General features: G+C 46.5%; 1 protein-coding gene across 2 annotated transcripts in view; it reads left to right on the top strand.

Moving 5' to 3' along the window:
- The first annotated feature begins 229 nt into the window (after positions 1 to 229).
- HTT (huntingtin) overlaps positions 230 to 16,472 on the top strand; it is a 275,564-nt gene continuing 259,321 nt past the window's right edge. For both annotated transcript variants that reach the window (XM_077477874.1, XM_077477875.1), the window contains exon 1: positions 230 to 459. In XM_077477874.1, coding sequence (XP_077334000.1) covers positions 359 to 459 — 101 coding nt within the window. In that variant the 5' untranslated portion in view covers positions 230 to 358. The remainder of the gene's footprint in view (positions 460 to 16,472) is intronic.

Below are 16,472 nucleotides of genomic sequence, written 5' to 3'. Positions count from 1 at the left end.
CCGCTCCGCCCCTCCTCCAGACATCTCTATCCCGCCCTCTACCCTACCAGGGCTTCACACTACGACTGCACTAAGTTGGTGGGTGTGGTTTATCTGACAAGGCACGCCCCATGACCTTATTTTTCACTACCTATTTCTTCCATCCCCCGCCTTTTCCCGATTTCCACCAATCCCATTTCTGGTTATGTCACCTGACCCTGCGTCCCGATTGGTCTGTATCGGTGTCCGTCTAGCGGTGGCAGCGCTCACTATTGGCTGAGGACGGAGGAGCGGGTTAGGCCGGAGCTGTCAGTGATTCTCCCGGTACCGGAGGCGGGTGATGGCGATGAGGCGGTGAGGAGATTCCCGCTTAGGGGATATGGCCACTATGGAAAAATTAATGAGAGCCTTCGAGTCCCTGAAATCATTCCAGCAACAGCAGCTTGGACCGGCCGTGCCTGAGGAGCCGCTACCCCGAGCGTGAGTATAGAGCCGGGGACCATCCTACTCTACACACTGGGGGGAATACAATACTGTCTACGGGCCCTAATGCTACATACACAGGGGTCCTGACATACTACATCTCTTCTGGGGCCTCAGGTCCATCAATGTACACATACAGGGGCCCCCAGGACCCCCCGATACACGCGCACCCCCAGGATCCCCCAATGCACGCGCACCCCCAGGATCCCCCAATGCACGCGCACCCCCAGGATCCCCCAATGCACGCGCACCCCCAGGATCCCCCAATGCACGCGCACCCCCAGGATCCCCCAATGCACGCGCACCCCCAGGATCCCCCAATGCAGCGCACCCCCAGGATCCCCCAATGCACGCGCACCCCCAGGACCCCCCTTGTGGGCACCCGGGACCCCCAATAAATGCGTCCCCCAATACACGCGCTCCCGGGACCCTCAATGCACGCACACTCCCGGGACCCTCAATGCACGCAGGACGCTCTGCAAGCCCCTCCCCCCAAATACACACGCCCTCGGGACCCTCAATGCACATGCGGCCCGGTGCCCCCTGCAGGGTCCCCAATGCGTGCGCGGTCCCCCACAGGGGCCCCCAGGCGACCAATACATTTTGGGGGCCCTCATCACTCAAGCGGCAAATATCCCAAGGGCCCCAGAGCACCCCGAGGAGCCCAGAATGCCGATAAACCACCCTAGGCCCCCAGCATTCTAATGGGAAAATAACCCTCCAGTACCCACGTTGTACATCCAAGGTCCTAACATAAGCAATCCTCTCATTCTGAGTACGGTAGATATCTGCAACCGGGTCTGCCGGTCCTCACGCTGGGCATGCATGGGGCACCCGGGTCTGCCGGTCCTCACGCTGGGCATGCATGGGGCACCCGGGTCTGCTGGACTTTGTAGTCTATTTACTGAATAAAAAACAGAGGGCAAAGGACTAGTATTGCCTGTGCTTTCCCTACAGCTTATGTTTCCCCATTACTGACTTACCGTGGCTTGTTCTGTACTCTGCCTCTGTATGGAGACAGCCATCTTGATAGAGGCAGGGCTTTGCTTTCTCATCAGAGCCTCCAGCAAAGGAGAACAGTGAGCAGCATAATGATGATATTGTAAACTCTCAGGCTGGAACTCTTTAGGCCCCTTTCACACTGAGGTGCTTTGCAGGGACTACAGCGCTAAAAATAGCGCCCTGAAACAGCCTCTGCTGTCTCTCCAGTGTGAAAGCCTGCGGGCTCTCACACTGGAGCGGTGCACTTGCAGGACAAAAAAGGTCAAAAAAGTCCTGCAAGCCGCATCTTTGGAGTGCTATAGGAGCGATGTCTTTACCACTCTTAAAGCGCCACCTTTCCATTGAAAACAATGGGGCAGCGTTGCAAACCCGCCTGTAAAGCGCCGCTTTGCAGCGCTTTTAACCCTTTTTCAGCCACATAGCGCCGCTTTAGTGCCAGCGCCAGCAATGCCCCAGTGTGAAAGTAGCCTAATGCCCCGTACACACAATCAGAAAATCGTATGGAAAAAACCGCTTTCTAAGCGATCGTACGATAATCGGACCATTCGTACAGAGCTTTTGATAGCCAATCAGAACAGTTCATCCGATATTATTCTATGGGTCATGCACAGAAATTTCTTTCATACGATGCTATGTCATACGATTTTCGTTTAATCAGTGCAGCTATCCTTCGAAAATGTAATACAAATGCATAACACATGACATCACTTCAGAATTTTTTTTCTATCGTGCGGGAATTTTCGTGACTTTAGTAAACTCATCAGATTCGCTCTGAGATTAGCATGCAATAAAAAACGGACTATCATTCGTCCGATAATCTCATCGTGTGTATGGGGCATTAGTCTTGGCAGTCAGAGGACGAAGTGCCCTGGATCTCATGCTGCAGATATACAGCTATGAGGCTGTAGGCACCCTTATATAACATACATAACAGAAATGCAAGACAAAAGGTACATTTTTGGGGTACAGCTTAGGCACAATTGTCATCTCTATATGTTCTCCATAACATAGGAAATCTTCACTGTATGACTTCAGGCCCACTTTAGTAAATGCCTTGGGTTGGCTGTATTATACAGCAAGAAAATAATTTGCACAAAGCAATGAACATATGTAAGGATGATTAAATATCTTTATAATAACCAGCTAGTGTTGCTGATGGAAAGGGGGGCAGAGCTCCACATTCATCTTGATTACTTCTACATGATAGAAAAAGTTTGTAATGGAGGGTTGGGAATACAATGGATATAGAGAAGAATCACCCCCCCCCCCTTTATTTTTCTTTTGTTAAATAATCACATTTTGTTGCTTTGCAGCCTGAAATGAAGACACACAGTTTCTGATTTACCCAGCTGTATTTACTAGTGCAACCTATAACATCCAAGTGAAAGGTCTAACACCAACATGTCAGGGAAAAAATTGAAAATCAAAAACAATCCCTGTTTGGAATAAGGACCCCCCCTTATCACCTTCTCAATGGCACACAAAGCCATTTGACTTTCAACTGTGATCAGCTGTGGTCATTTTGATGAGCTCAGCATGAAAAGAGCTTTCCTGGAGATGTTCAGTTCCTGTTGGTGCAACTGAAGCAAACTATTAATTATGGGTGGCAAGGCACTTATCAGGATCTCTGGGATAGAGTTGTGGACAGGCACAAGTCAGAAGATGGATACAAAGACTTTATTAATGATAAGAAGCTAAGTCAAGTCTATTAAGAAGTGGAAGGTATTTGGTACAACACAGACTCTCCCTGGATCAGGACGTCGCGCCAAACTGGATGAAAGAGCCAAGAGGAAACTGCTCGGAGAGGCTACCAAGAGGTCTACAGCAATTCTGAAGAAGTTGTTGCAGGAATATGACAGTGGTGTCTGTGAATGTGACAAAAATATCACAATTCTTCCACAAATGTGGCGTGTTGCAGGTAAAAAAGCCACCCCTCAAGAAAGGCCACTTGCAGTCACAGCTGAGCTTTGCCAAGACACACCTTGAAGATTCTGAGGCCACATAGAAAAAAGGCGTTCTGGTCAGTTGAGACAAAAATGTAATTATTTGGCCTTCATTCCGAATGGTATGTCTGGTGGAAATCCAATACAGCTCACCATCCAAATAACACCATTCCTACAGTAAAGCCTGTGGATGGTAATATCCTGGTATGGGGGTGTTTCTCTGCAGCAGGGACTGGAGCACTTGTCAAGATAGAAGAGAAAATGATGGGACAAAATACTATCAGATTCTTGAAGAAAATCTGCTGCTATCTGATGGAAAGTTGTCAATGCGAAGGTGGTTTACCTTCCAACATGACAATGACCCAAAGCACACGGCAAGAATTACCCCAGAGTGACTGAAGGGGAAAATGGTCTATGTCCTTGCATGGCCTAGTTGGAGCCCAGACTTAAATCCCATTGAAAATCTGTGGAATAACTTGAAGATTGCAGTCCACAAATGGTCACTATCAAATTGAACTCAACTTGAGCAGTTCTGTAAAGAAGAGTGGGCACATATTGCAAAGCCTAGATGTTCAAAGTTAGTAGAAACATATCCCAACAGACTAAAGGCTGGAATTAAGGCAAAAGGTGGTCCAACAAACTGACACAAGGGGGTGATCTTTGTTCCAACTCTGTGATTCTGTCTTTTTTTTTTTCTGGCATATTGGTGTTCTATCTTTCACCCGGATGTTATAAGTTGCACTTAGTAAATACTGCTGGATAAAACAAACTGTGTCTGTCTTCATTTCAGGCTGCAGAGCAACAACATGTGATTATTTTAATGCAGGGTGGTTTTTTTTTTTTTTTTTTTTTTTTTTTTTTTTTTCTCTATACCCACTGTATAGTCCATTCATCTCACTAGGATGCTGTTATTGTTGAAAATGGATCTAGAGCTGATAGATTAATTACCTGTTACCACAAGACTCCATCTGACAATGCCTTCATCCGCTTTTCTCTACAAGGACAGCGCCATCTTTGTTTAGGCATCTTCCAGGATCAGCATCCATTTTCTTGCTGAGAGATTGCACATTCATGTAAATCCTAGTGTTTGCATAATTCTTGGCTGTCTTCACAACCCATGCTGCAATCTCTCATCTTATGACTTGCTACAAGGTTACAATGTACAGCCTGATCCCTGGGGGGAGTAGAGAATGAGGAAATGCTTAGGCCTTGTAGCAGATATCCTCATCCTTGGCACAGACACTGGACTGGAGACGAAGGACTTTTGTATTTAAAAAAATAAATAAAATAAATGGCACTGTTGCTGTATATTGTGACATTCAGAACGTGACAGAATGTCAATAAAGTGATTTAAAGCAGACATTACACCATAAGTGACAGGTAGAAGTAACTGTACAAATGCAAATTGGGTGCTGCATGGCGCCAGTTGGTCTGATGTGACAATCCATTACAGCAAGGCTGCCTTGGAGACCCAGAGCATGTTGGGTGTTTGCAATATGCAACCTACAGTGTTAGTAGTGATGGTGCTTAAAGTGATACAGAAGAGGTGTGTGTGTGTGTGTGTGTGTGTGTGTGGCGCCCTCTACTTGAGGGTAGGTGTGATATTGTAGAATTAGTGGTGTAGGATCTAGTATAGGTAAATTTAGCCAGGCCTGCAGTCTTTTTACCAGGCTTTCCAGGTTGGAAGTGTTAGAATAGTAGGGGGTTGTGGCCACCTACACTTGGGCTGAGATATACCTCCTCTGCCTGATGCCGAATTGTACCAGCAGGAGAAGATGGGCTGAAACCTGAGTGGCAGTGTCCTGACCAATTAACTTGTGTGGTCGAAAGGAGGTCTCCTAATATAAAGGGGGGGGGGAGGGGTCACATGCTTCAAGGGGGCAAACGGCCTTGGGGCCCGATCGTGGACAGAAGGCCTGGGGCCCGGGAGAGCAAAGAAAGAAGTTGAGTGCTTCAGGAGATTTAGGCCGGACGCCTGGAGTGCAGTGGAGTCAGCATGTAACGCTGGGAGAGAGCTGGACATCCCAAGGCTGGGCTGTGGCGGGCGTGTGAGGAGGAAGTAGGAGTAAAGCGGAAGAAGAGAACTGGGTGAAAGATGGACTGTTGATTGGGAGAGAACAGGTCAGTGGAAGCCCAGAGAAACTAGTGCAGAAGTGCTTGGAACTATATACTGTGAGTCTGAGAACCGCAGTATAAATCATAAGACAGTACTTCCAATGACTGAGGGATGTTGGCGTGTGAGTCATGGAAATAGGCGGTGATGGCCTGTGGCTCTAGGCTCAACACCCAAAGGAAATCTATGAGTCCGGCGGAGGGAATTATTCAGAGTAATGCCTTTTCCGCTTAACTTGGGAGTGCTGCACTAAAGGAAACAATAGAATCAGGAAAGGATTGCTCTAGGGGAATCCAGTAGTAAAGCTACACCATCATATAGTGGGGTCTGGTGGAGCACCTCATGTCTCTCAGTGAACAACCCCAGACTTATTCCACAAATGAAGAGTAATAAAACGTAAACTTTGACTGTTGGTGTCATGTGCATGTTATTGTAGAACGTAAGTGGTGTGATTGGTAAGATGATAAAGAACAACCCTGCAGCCCCATGGTGGTACCGATTATTTATATATCTATTTCTCTTCTCTATCTCTAGGGGTGTTGAAAATTATATCGTATAATTGATGCCTCGCAATTCGGCCTTAAATGATTCTGCATCGATGCAGGGAGCGGCTGAATCGCGATTGCATCAATGACGTCATCTCGGCACGCCCCTGTCAAAGTCCTTTCCTCCTCTTCACCTGTGTGTGTGACATGGTGCTGGGATCTTAAATGCTCGGGTGGCCGATGTAACAAAGTTTTGTCTCCTAGACTGGCTGCTGTGATAGACAGCACACTGATCCAGTGCCAGGAAATGGAATCGGTGTGATGTCTTTCTCAGGAGGCGGGACTTTGTTACATCAGCTGCCTGGGCATTTCAGATCCACGCTCCGTGTCACAGTGGTAGATCCCCCCCCCGCTCTGTGTGATCCGGGCACTGGTGAGGCTGCCTTTGATAGGCACTGATGGGTTTTTGATGAAAACAACTGTCCGTAATCGTGACGCATCACAGAATCGAATAGTTGACTGGATAATCATAATCAAATCGTGAGACTAGTGTAGTGGCACAGCACGAGTATACTTACCTGCTCTGTGCAGTCGTTGTGCACAGTGCAGCCCCAATCCTTCTCTTCTGCCCCCCCCCCCCCCCCCGCTGAGTGCCTCCATTGCAAGCCGCTTGCTATGGGGGCACTCATGCGTATTTTGCTCTTGAGCCCCACTCTGTGTCTATAAGACAGAGTGTGGCTCTGCCCTGGCCCCACCACCGCTCCCTCCTCACTGGTTGTGATTGACAGCAGTGGGAGCCAATGGATCCTGTAGCTGTTTCTAAGCCAGAGAAGAGAGAGAGAGGCGAGGGCTCTCATGCACAGCACTGGATCAAGATTGGGCTCAGGCAAGTATAAGGGGTGGGGCGGATGCATCCAGAATTTTTTTATTTTTTTGTACTTTTTTTTTTTTTTAATGCAGAAAACTCATTAGGGGGGAAAAAAAACCTACCTTTATGCCCTGTACACACGGTCGTTCTTTCTGATGGAAAATGTGCGATCGGATTGCGGAAAATCCGATTGTGTGTGGGCTCCATCGGACTTTTTCCGTTTGGAATTTTTGACACACAGATTGAGAGCTGACTTTAAAATTTTCCGACAACATAGGTGTACACTATGACTTATTCTTTTATTTCAGTGAGTGATCAGTTTTCACTACAGTACTGTGTAAGTAAATGTTCACATCGCCCATACTGCTTTTTGGTGTTTAGGTTTGACTTCAGCTATGTCTTGCCAAGGAAAGTCTGTGGGTTACCATTGAACAAAATGTTAGGTTTTCAATGAGTCCCTGTGAGTAGACATTGACCTGATTTGGACTCCATGGCATGAAGTGGAAAGTAATAAGCACTGAGTACCACACAGGAACCATTTATGGTTTGTTTTCTGCTGAAAGCAACCACTTAAATGTTACAAGATGTTAAGATGATTTCCCATAGGCTGGGTCAGGTAAGCCTTGAACACTTTAGTGCACATATCTTCCTGCCACGGTCATGTTTTTAGATCTTGGCCACTTTTGCATGTTCTTCTTGTTTATATTCTCTATAATGTAAAGCTAATCGGTTTGCTCATTCTAGAAAAGGCAAGGTATAACACAGAAGTGGTGTTTTTGCTGGTAGAATTTGCATAAGAGGGGTGCAGGGGATGTGACTGGATATATGTGAAGAGGGTGTGACGATGGGTGGTATGTCCAGGAGAAAAGTGCAAAGGGTGTGATGGTGGGCAGTATGTGCAGAGGATATGATGGTGGGGTATCTGTGCAGAGGGGGTGAAGGACAGTATGTGCAGGAGAGGAGTTCAGCGGGTATGATGGTGGGCAGTATGCGGAGGGAAGACAGAGTATGATGGTTGTTGCTTAGGAAACCTGAGTGTAGGGATTCTGGGCAGGATATAAGTGCATGAGAGGAGTATGGAGGGTATGAGGGTGGGCAGTATTTTCATGAGATGAGATCGATGGGTGCCATGGTTGGTAGTATGTGCTTGAGAAGAGGATGGAGGGTATAAGGCTGGGAAGTATGTGAATCAAAAGATGTAGGGTATAAGGGTGGGCAATATGTGCATGATGTGTGTGGCTGAGTCAGTCATTCACAGTTTTCTGTGAATGGATAGACTACAAATACCGTGGCTGATGGCTTGTAGTTCTGAATGAACTATGAGGGCACTGATGTGGTAGTTCATTCACAAATCCTGCAGCTTTCAACACACAGCCTGTATGGACAGAAAGCTGCAGGGCTTGTCTGCCGAAGCCTGGCCATTTCACTCCTGATCAGGGATGCAATGCTTATTGGGCTCCCGCTGGAAAAAATAAAAAATAAATGCACATTTAAAGTGTATCTAAGGACAAAATAATTTTTTTTTTTAATTTGTGGTAAAGTAGCGAAGTGTAGTTCCCCAACAGGTGGAGGGCCACAGGTTGAGCACCTAGTTGTCACTAGAACAGGAATAGATGGAAAATCTTCCAATGAGGACACTTGGGGGAGAGATTTATTAAAGCAGAACTTTTTCATCTATTAACCACTTCGCGCCCGCTCTATAGCCAAAAGACGGCTACAGAGCGGACGCTAACTGCCGGGAGGGCGTCCCTGGACGTCGTCCTGTTTACTTCCCTAATGCGCGCCGCGGGCGCGCATCGGGGAAGTTCTGTGTGGGCATGTCCCTCGGACACAGCCAATCACAGATCGTGCTAAATGGCCAATCACAGCGGCCATTTAGCACTCGATCGGGCTATCCATTGAGAGGTGATCTCATATGTAAACACATGAGATCATCTCTCATCGCCGACTCCCCTCCTCACACAGAGACAGCGTGCGAGGAGGGAGAGCTTCCGTGCTGCAGCGTCTGTGAGTACACACACACAGTGAAACACACATTCCCACCTGTCCCCAGTGCCACCTAATTTTCATCTGTCCCCAGAGCCACCTATCAGTGCCAGGTGTCCCCCAGTGCCGCCCGTTTCTAGTGCACCTGTCAGTGTCACATGTCATCAGTGCCACGTGTCATCAGTGCCACGTGTCATCAGTGCCACGTGTCATCAGTGCCACGTGTCATCAGTGCCACGTGTCATCAGTGCCACAGATTAGTTCCGTCTGTCATCGGTGTAAAGTGTCATCAGTGCCACGTATTAGTGCCATCTGTCGTCAGTGTCACATGCCATCAGTGCCACGTCAGTGTCACGTGTCATTGTCCTGGTGCACCAGGGCCTTCAAAAGTGTAATAGGTAGTCCACAAGTTAGATGTGTAATTTATGCTCCTAGAACACGTGATGGTGCTCCCTGCATGTTGGGCCTCTCTAAGTAGCCAGGCTGTGAAAAAGTCCCACACATGTGGTATCGTAATACTCAGGAGGAGTAGCACAATTTAATTTGGGGCATTATTTGTGGTATACGCATGCCATGTGAGAGAAATAACCTATTACAATGACAATTTTGTGGGGGGGGGGGGGGGGGGAATCTTCATTTTGCAAAGAATTGTGGGCAAAAATGACAACACCAAAAACCTCACCATGCCTCTTACTAAATACCTTGGAATGTCTACTTTCCAAAAAGGGGTCATTTGGGGGGTATTTGTACTTTCCTGGCTTGTTCGGGTCGCAAGAAGTGAGGGCCACCAGTACATCGGATCAATTTTGTATGATTTGCACCACAGCTTGTAGACTCTCTAACTTTCACAAAGCCCAAATAATATCCACTAATTTGGGTTATTTTTACCAAAGATATGTAGCAGTATAAATTATGGCCAAAATATATGAAGAAAAATTAATAATTTGCATAATTTTATCACAGAAACCAAAGAAAAATTAATTTTTTCCAAATTTTCGGTCTTTTTTTCATTTATAGCGCAAAAAATAAAAACCCCAGAGGTGATCAAATACCACCAAAAGAAAGCTCTATTTGTGGGAAAAAAAGTACAAAAAATTCATTTGGGTACAGTGTTGCATGACTGAGTAATTGTCATTCAAAGTGTGAGAGCACCGAAAGCTGAAAATTGGTCTGGGCAGGAGGGGTGTTTAAGTGCCCAGTAGGCAAGTGGTTAAATCTTCTGCCCTTGTTGTTTTACCTTTTTGGATAGTAAAACATATTTTTTTTTCTGTCAGTAAATACGTTATACAGCCCACTTCCTGCTTCTTGTCTGGTAAAAAGCCTAGGCTTATGGCATCATGCACAGCTCATGCTCTCTCTCACTATTGTGAGTTTGTCAGGAAGGGAAGGGGATGAGTCATAAGAGGGCCAATGAGATCTGCAGACCTGAAGGTGTGCCTCTGTGTAAATCCAAGAAGTGAACAGGCAGCAGCTTCAGCTGCCCACAGTTAAAATGGATGAAGCCATCCCGGGTAGTCGTGAGTCTGGATGCCGCGAAGGCGTTTGACTCCGTTGAATGGAGTTACCTATGGGAATGCCTGACTAACTTTGGCTTTGGCCCTAATTTTATTAAGTGGATTCAGCTTTTATATAGCGCTCCCACTGCCCGGATCCAGGTTAATGGCAGGATCTCGGATCCTTTCCCTCTGTCTAGGGGTACTCGCCAGGGTTGCCCGTTGTCCCCCCTCCTGTATGCCCTCGCGGTTGAGCCGCTGGCCATTGCCATTCGTGCTCACCCGCACATTAAGGGCCTGCGTTCGGGCCTTTTGACAGAAACCCTCAGTTTATACGCTGACGATATGTTATTATACCTCGAAGACTCGGGTCCCTCTTTGCAAGCAGCCCTGCGATTGATAGAGCAGTTTGGGGAATACTCTGGATTACGTATTAACTGGTCCAAGTCCCAGATCCTCCCTTTAGACTTGGGTGCCCCGTCCGCTGATCAGGCGGCAATGCCCTTGGTCAGGGCAAGTCAGGTGAAATATTTGGGAGTGCAATGTTCACGATTGCTGACTGACTACACCCTTTTAAATGTGGAACCCTTATTCACCCTGCTCAAGCAAAAAACCCAGATTTGGTCCCGTCTCCCCCTTGGGGTGATGGGCCGTGTAAACTTGGTCAAAATGATTCTCCTCCCCAAGCTGCTCTATGTGTTTTGGCATGCTCCCCTGCGCATCCCTCTCAGAACCTTCAAATCCTTGGAGGCCATCTTAAACACGTTTGTTTGGGGTTCGTCTCGACACAAGCTCTCATGGAGTGTTCTGAAATGTCCTACCCACCTGGGCGGCACCGCCCTACCAGACCTGCACTATTATTATCTGGCCGCTCAACTGTCCCATTTCTACTATTTCAATCAGACTGACAAAGATCGCTATGCCTCACTGGTATGCTCCCCACACTACACTCTGGTCGTACACCCGCTCCGTCTCCTTATGCGTGGCTCCGGGGGACCTTCCGTCCCGATGAGAGACATGTTGTCCCACCACTGTTTGATTTGGCAGCAGGCCACGTCCATTACTGGGGCCCCTAGGTTTCACTCCCACACCCCCCTTTGGGACAATCCCCTACTTCCCGAACTCTCTACGATCCCCGACCGCTCTGTGTGGCTAGCCGGGGGCGTTATCTTTCTGTCCCAGGTTATTACCAATGGCTCTGTCAGACCCTTCCAGGCCCTCAGAACTGACTTCAACCTCCCTAATAGAATGTTTTTTAGGTATCTTCAACTCCGCCATGCCCTTAGCTCTCAGTTTGGCTCCCATATCCCCAGGCTTGAAACACCTCCGATAGCAACAGCCGTGCTAGGTGATGACCCTAAGAAACTGATTTCTTTTTTTTACACCAACCTGCTCACGCCTGGGGCGACTGCCCGCGCCTACCGACTTAAGGCTAGATGGGAGGCCGACGTGGGGGTTATCGAAGACGCGGACTGGGAAACTGCACTTGACACCCCTAAGCTGGTCTCCCCGAAACTTTCTGACAGACTTACACACCTCTACATGCTACATAGGTCATACCTGACCCCTGGGCGGCTGTCCAAGTTTAGACCTGGCTATGATCCAGCATGTCCTAAATGTGGTGATCCTCAGGCCACGTTCTACCATCTCCTTTGGTCCTGTCCTGAGTTGCAGGTTTACTGGAAGCAAATTGTTGACTTCCTACATGACCAAATGGGCTCCCCTCTGACGCTATGCCCCCGCCAATGTTTGCTGGGGATTCTCCTCGTATCCGAGGAGGCAAGGATCCCGACTGTTTTTCTACAGGAGACCCTATACCTAGCCAGACTGCAGATAGCCCGCACCTGGTTGCGCTCTGCGCCCCCCACCGCCCGACAATGGAAGGCGGCTGTCAATGCCACTCTCCCCTATAAAAAACTGCTGTATATGCATAGAGGCTGCCCGAGCAAGTTTGCCAAGCTGTGGGATAAATGGATGGGGGATTCAGATACATGTACCGACTAGTGTAGTCTGTGGTCTGTACGCCTCTTTACACCTATCCGGGTTCGGCCCGGCGAGTCCGGCTGTCACCGTGGTTGTAGTTGGGCTCCCCGCCCTCATAATAATGATTTCCTGCTCCTCTCTGCAAATTACTTTGAGTAGAATGTATTATGGCTCGGCATATGATTCCCAACCTCTGAGTTCCTCTTTTCCCCCCATATCTGAACACACTATATTGCCCCTTGTTTTTTTTATGTAACGTGCAATCTGTAAACAAAGAACCCCCCCCTCCCTGTGTTTTTCAGCCTGTGGTATTGTTAGCAGCTGTTTTATATCCGTATATTTGGTGTATGTTGCACCCCATATGTGTTACTGTTATCCTATGTATTTTGTATGCTCAATAAACGTTCTTTTTTTCAAAAAAAAAAAAATGGATGAAGCCAGACTCGGTGGAGGGAGATTTCTGCAGCATATTTGGCAAGTAGAGAATCCTAGTATATATAAAATTAATATGCAAAGTGGTTGGAGGGAAGCTTCAGAATGGCAAAGATAATTTGTAAGAAAAATATGTGAGCAGACTGCAGTTCCTCTTTAAAGTGGATGTAAACCCAATTTTTTTTATTTTTATTTGATGTCATAATGTAGATTATAAGATTTCCTATCATTTGAGCCCAGTCTTGCCACAAAGAGTTAGTTAATCGAGTTCTGAGTAATCATCTTTTATTGTTCAGTCAGATAAATCTTGACAAAAAGAGAACAACGTTGTCAACTCCTCCCCCTTTCTGTGAGTGACAGGTGATTTACATATCTCGTGCACAAGCCTAAGAGACATGCATTATTTTTTTTAATTCCCACCCACTCCTTTCTTCTGCTGCTCTGCAAGGATTGGCTGTTCCACACCTGAGCATGACTTGGCATGCTGAAGTCATGTGGGGACATTTCTGGGTTTTGACTGGATGTTAGTGATCATAGCAGAAGTTCAGTGTAAGAAATACACAGGAGAAAATGCATGTTGATAAGGGGAGTGTAGAGGTGGGCGGGGAGTCTACTGACTTCACGACTCCACCCACTGAGCCCTGGAAAACAGATCCACAAAATCTGCAGTTTTTCGGGTCTCATAGCAGACAGTGGGGAGACATGTGACAGATAAGTATACATGCAGGAAGCATGTATATCCTTCTAGATAACCAATATTGCAGTAGTTTCTAAAGGATGAGAGTGGATTTACATCCACTTTAAGTACTGCTTCACATTTCTGTGAAATCTTTTGCGGATCAGATGTGATTTGAAAAGCATTATTTTCAATGAAGGCCGTTCACATCAATACAGTGCGATTTTGATCAGGTTAGAAAAGGTCATGTGCAAGTTTGGTGCTAATTTAATCTCCAGCTGTGCCCAGTCCCCTCAGAAATTACATTAGATTCACACTGCTCACAACAGAAATCGCACTGTGCAATCGCATCAGAATCAAATTGTGTCAGTGTGAACTGGGACTAAAATTGGAGCACTCGGAATCGGGTGCAGCTGTGCATGGAAACCAATCAGCTTCTAACTTCAGCTTGTTCAATTAAGCTTTGAATATAAAATCTGGAAGCTGTTTGGTTTCTATGTAGAGGTACAGCACACTTTGCACTCTCCAGTTTTAGTAGATCTCCTCCATGGCGACAACTAAGAGGGCATCATGTCCTTTACTCTTAAGAGATTTGCTTTCTTCCTATTGTGTCTTTTAGACAGGAAGTAAAGGGAGGTCTCCCTGACAATTGCAGACCGCAAAAAAATGAAACGCCTAATTATTTCTTAGCCACCCTCTTTACTATCTGGAAAAAAAAAATCAAACACCTGCCCACACTTTTGGCTTTACATGCATTTTAAATCGAAATGGTTTGTGTATCAGTGATAAGTCATATCTAATTTCTACTGTGTGCATGTCACTGGCCGCTTCGTAGTGTAAGTAGGTGAGTCATAGGAAAACACGATTGCAGGATCAGTCATAGGAAAACACGATTGCAGGACAAAGTATCTTCTAGATTTTTGTTTATTAAAAAATAGACCATTCTGTCAGAATCCAGAAAAGTTAAAAGGCCAGTCACTAGCACAAGGAAAATGGTGGATTACACGAGGAGTGGAGAAAACTTCATGCCCGAAAAATCTGAATCGGGGAGAAGTACCAGGAATGGCATAACAATAAAATGGAACATTATACAGCTAAATATACCTCATCACCCTACAGTTCAGATTTTAGGTGTAGAAATATTTGCTAATTGCTCATGTCCTTTCACTTTTCACCTGTGTGGTTCTGTGTTATGTGGCTTAGCAAAATACAGTCGGCAAGTGTGTTTTTTATTTATTTATTTATTTATTTTTTCCCTCTGTTTTCACAAAGCACATAATGGTCCAACATGCAAAGCAGAATCAAAATGCATGCAAACCTCAAGTAAACTAGAAGCAAAATGCTGGTGTTTTTCAAACATCTGCATTAAAATGGACCAGTGGCGGTCGGTCCATAAGGGGCGCAGGGATGTCCCCCCCAAAGCTTTGATCAAAGCTAGTAATAGAATGATTTTATTTTCAAATAATGATTTTTTTATTTTTATTATTTTTAACCTCTTAGGCCCCTTTCCCACGGGGCGGATCTGCTGGAGGGGCTCTGCTAGCTCAGTGGGGGATCGCTTCATTGATCCTCGCTGAGCCGGTGGATGACGGGGTCCGTCTCCGCTCACTGTGCAGGGACAGACCTGTCAGAGCCCCGCTTTCCTCTATGGCGAGATCAGATGAAAACGGACAGGTGGTGATCAAATCGCCATCTGTCTGTTTTGAGCAGATCTTGTCCGATCTGATGGCAGGCGGGTGTCGGCAGACGCATCTCCACCTGTCTATAGAAATCAATATGTGGCTCTCTCGAAACCGCCAGAAAAACAGACAGGCGGATCCTAGCGGGCCGATCGTCTAAAAGGGCCTTAAAGTGGAGGGCCACCCTGGAAAAAAAAAACAAAAACATTAAAAATTAGAAAAAAATCAGAAAAAGAAAATGAAAAAATATTTTTTTTTTTTAACTTACCAGAAATGCCTGTTGCTAGGCACATAATCCTAATCTGCCTCTTCCTCCTCCGCGGAGATCTTCTGTCTTCTCTCCTCCGTGCGGCGTCTTCTGGGTAATGGGTCGCGCTGTGTTCTGGGAACTGTGTGTCCCAGAACACAGCGCGCCCCATTCACAAAGCGCTGCGCGACTCGCGCATGCGCAGTAGGAAACGGGCAGTGAAGCCCCAAGGCTCCACTGCCTGTTTCCATTAGCCAAAAATGGAGGCACCCAGGACCCGAGAGCCGAGGGACGGGTCAGCCTCGGGCGGCCGACATCGCGGGCACCCTGGACAGGTAAGTGTGCTTATTAAGTCAGCAGCTACAGTGTTTGCAGCTAATAAGCCATGACAGCCGAGGGTGGAGGCTCTGTTTACAGGTAAGTACCTGGAGGGGTTTGCGCCCACCCCACAAATCTTTTTGTCATCACCAGCCACCACTGAAAGGAGCCTTCAAACAGATCTGTAATTTGGGGGGAATGTTGCAAACATGAAAGTGAGCCTGTCTGGGAAACTGTACAATAAACAAGCCCTCATTCACAAATATCCTACACTTAGCTATAGGTGTATTGGGGAAGTTGGTTTTCAAAGCTCATAACAGAGCATGTCATTCAGTCAAAATGAATCGAATAGCCATAACTTCCCCTGCAATCACTATAGACTTGATTTCAATCGAATTTGATCAAATGGAGTCTATCAGCCAGGGCAGAAAAAAGATGACTTTCACATTACTTTCTATTCTCTTCCCAATATGGAGATATCTGATTGTTTTACCATTATTTTGGGCTTGTAAAGGCAGTTGATTTTAAGCCCCAACTAATTTTTTTTCTATACAAAGGTGGCGGTCTTCCAGAACTGAAGATGGTGCAGGGTTGGAGTTGACTTTAAATGATTTCATACTCCACTGAAAGCCCATAATCCAGCTCATCACCCTTCTCAATGATTTTCCAAAAATAACATCACTGATGCAGAAATTACCTTGTTTTCACTGCCTGGTGTGGCCAGGCATTTTCATCCTGGCATTTTCTGATGGGCACAGCTGAAGGTATATTCTGTATGTCGGGTA

Source organism: Lithobates pipiens, unplaced genomic scaffold, assembly GCF_037356315.1.
Source record: "Lithobates pipiens isolate NorthernLeopardFrog02 unplaced genomic scaffold, aLitPip1_a1.2 Scaffold_13, whole genome shotgun sequence".
Taxonomy (NCBI): Eukaryota; Metazoa; Chordata; class Amphibia; order Anura; family Ranidae; genus Lithobates; species Lithobates pipiens.
The sequence above is the reverse complement of the archived record's forward strand: the minus strand, read 5'-3'. Positions and strand labels throughout refer to the sequence as shown.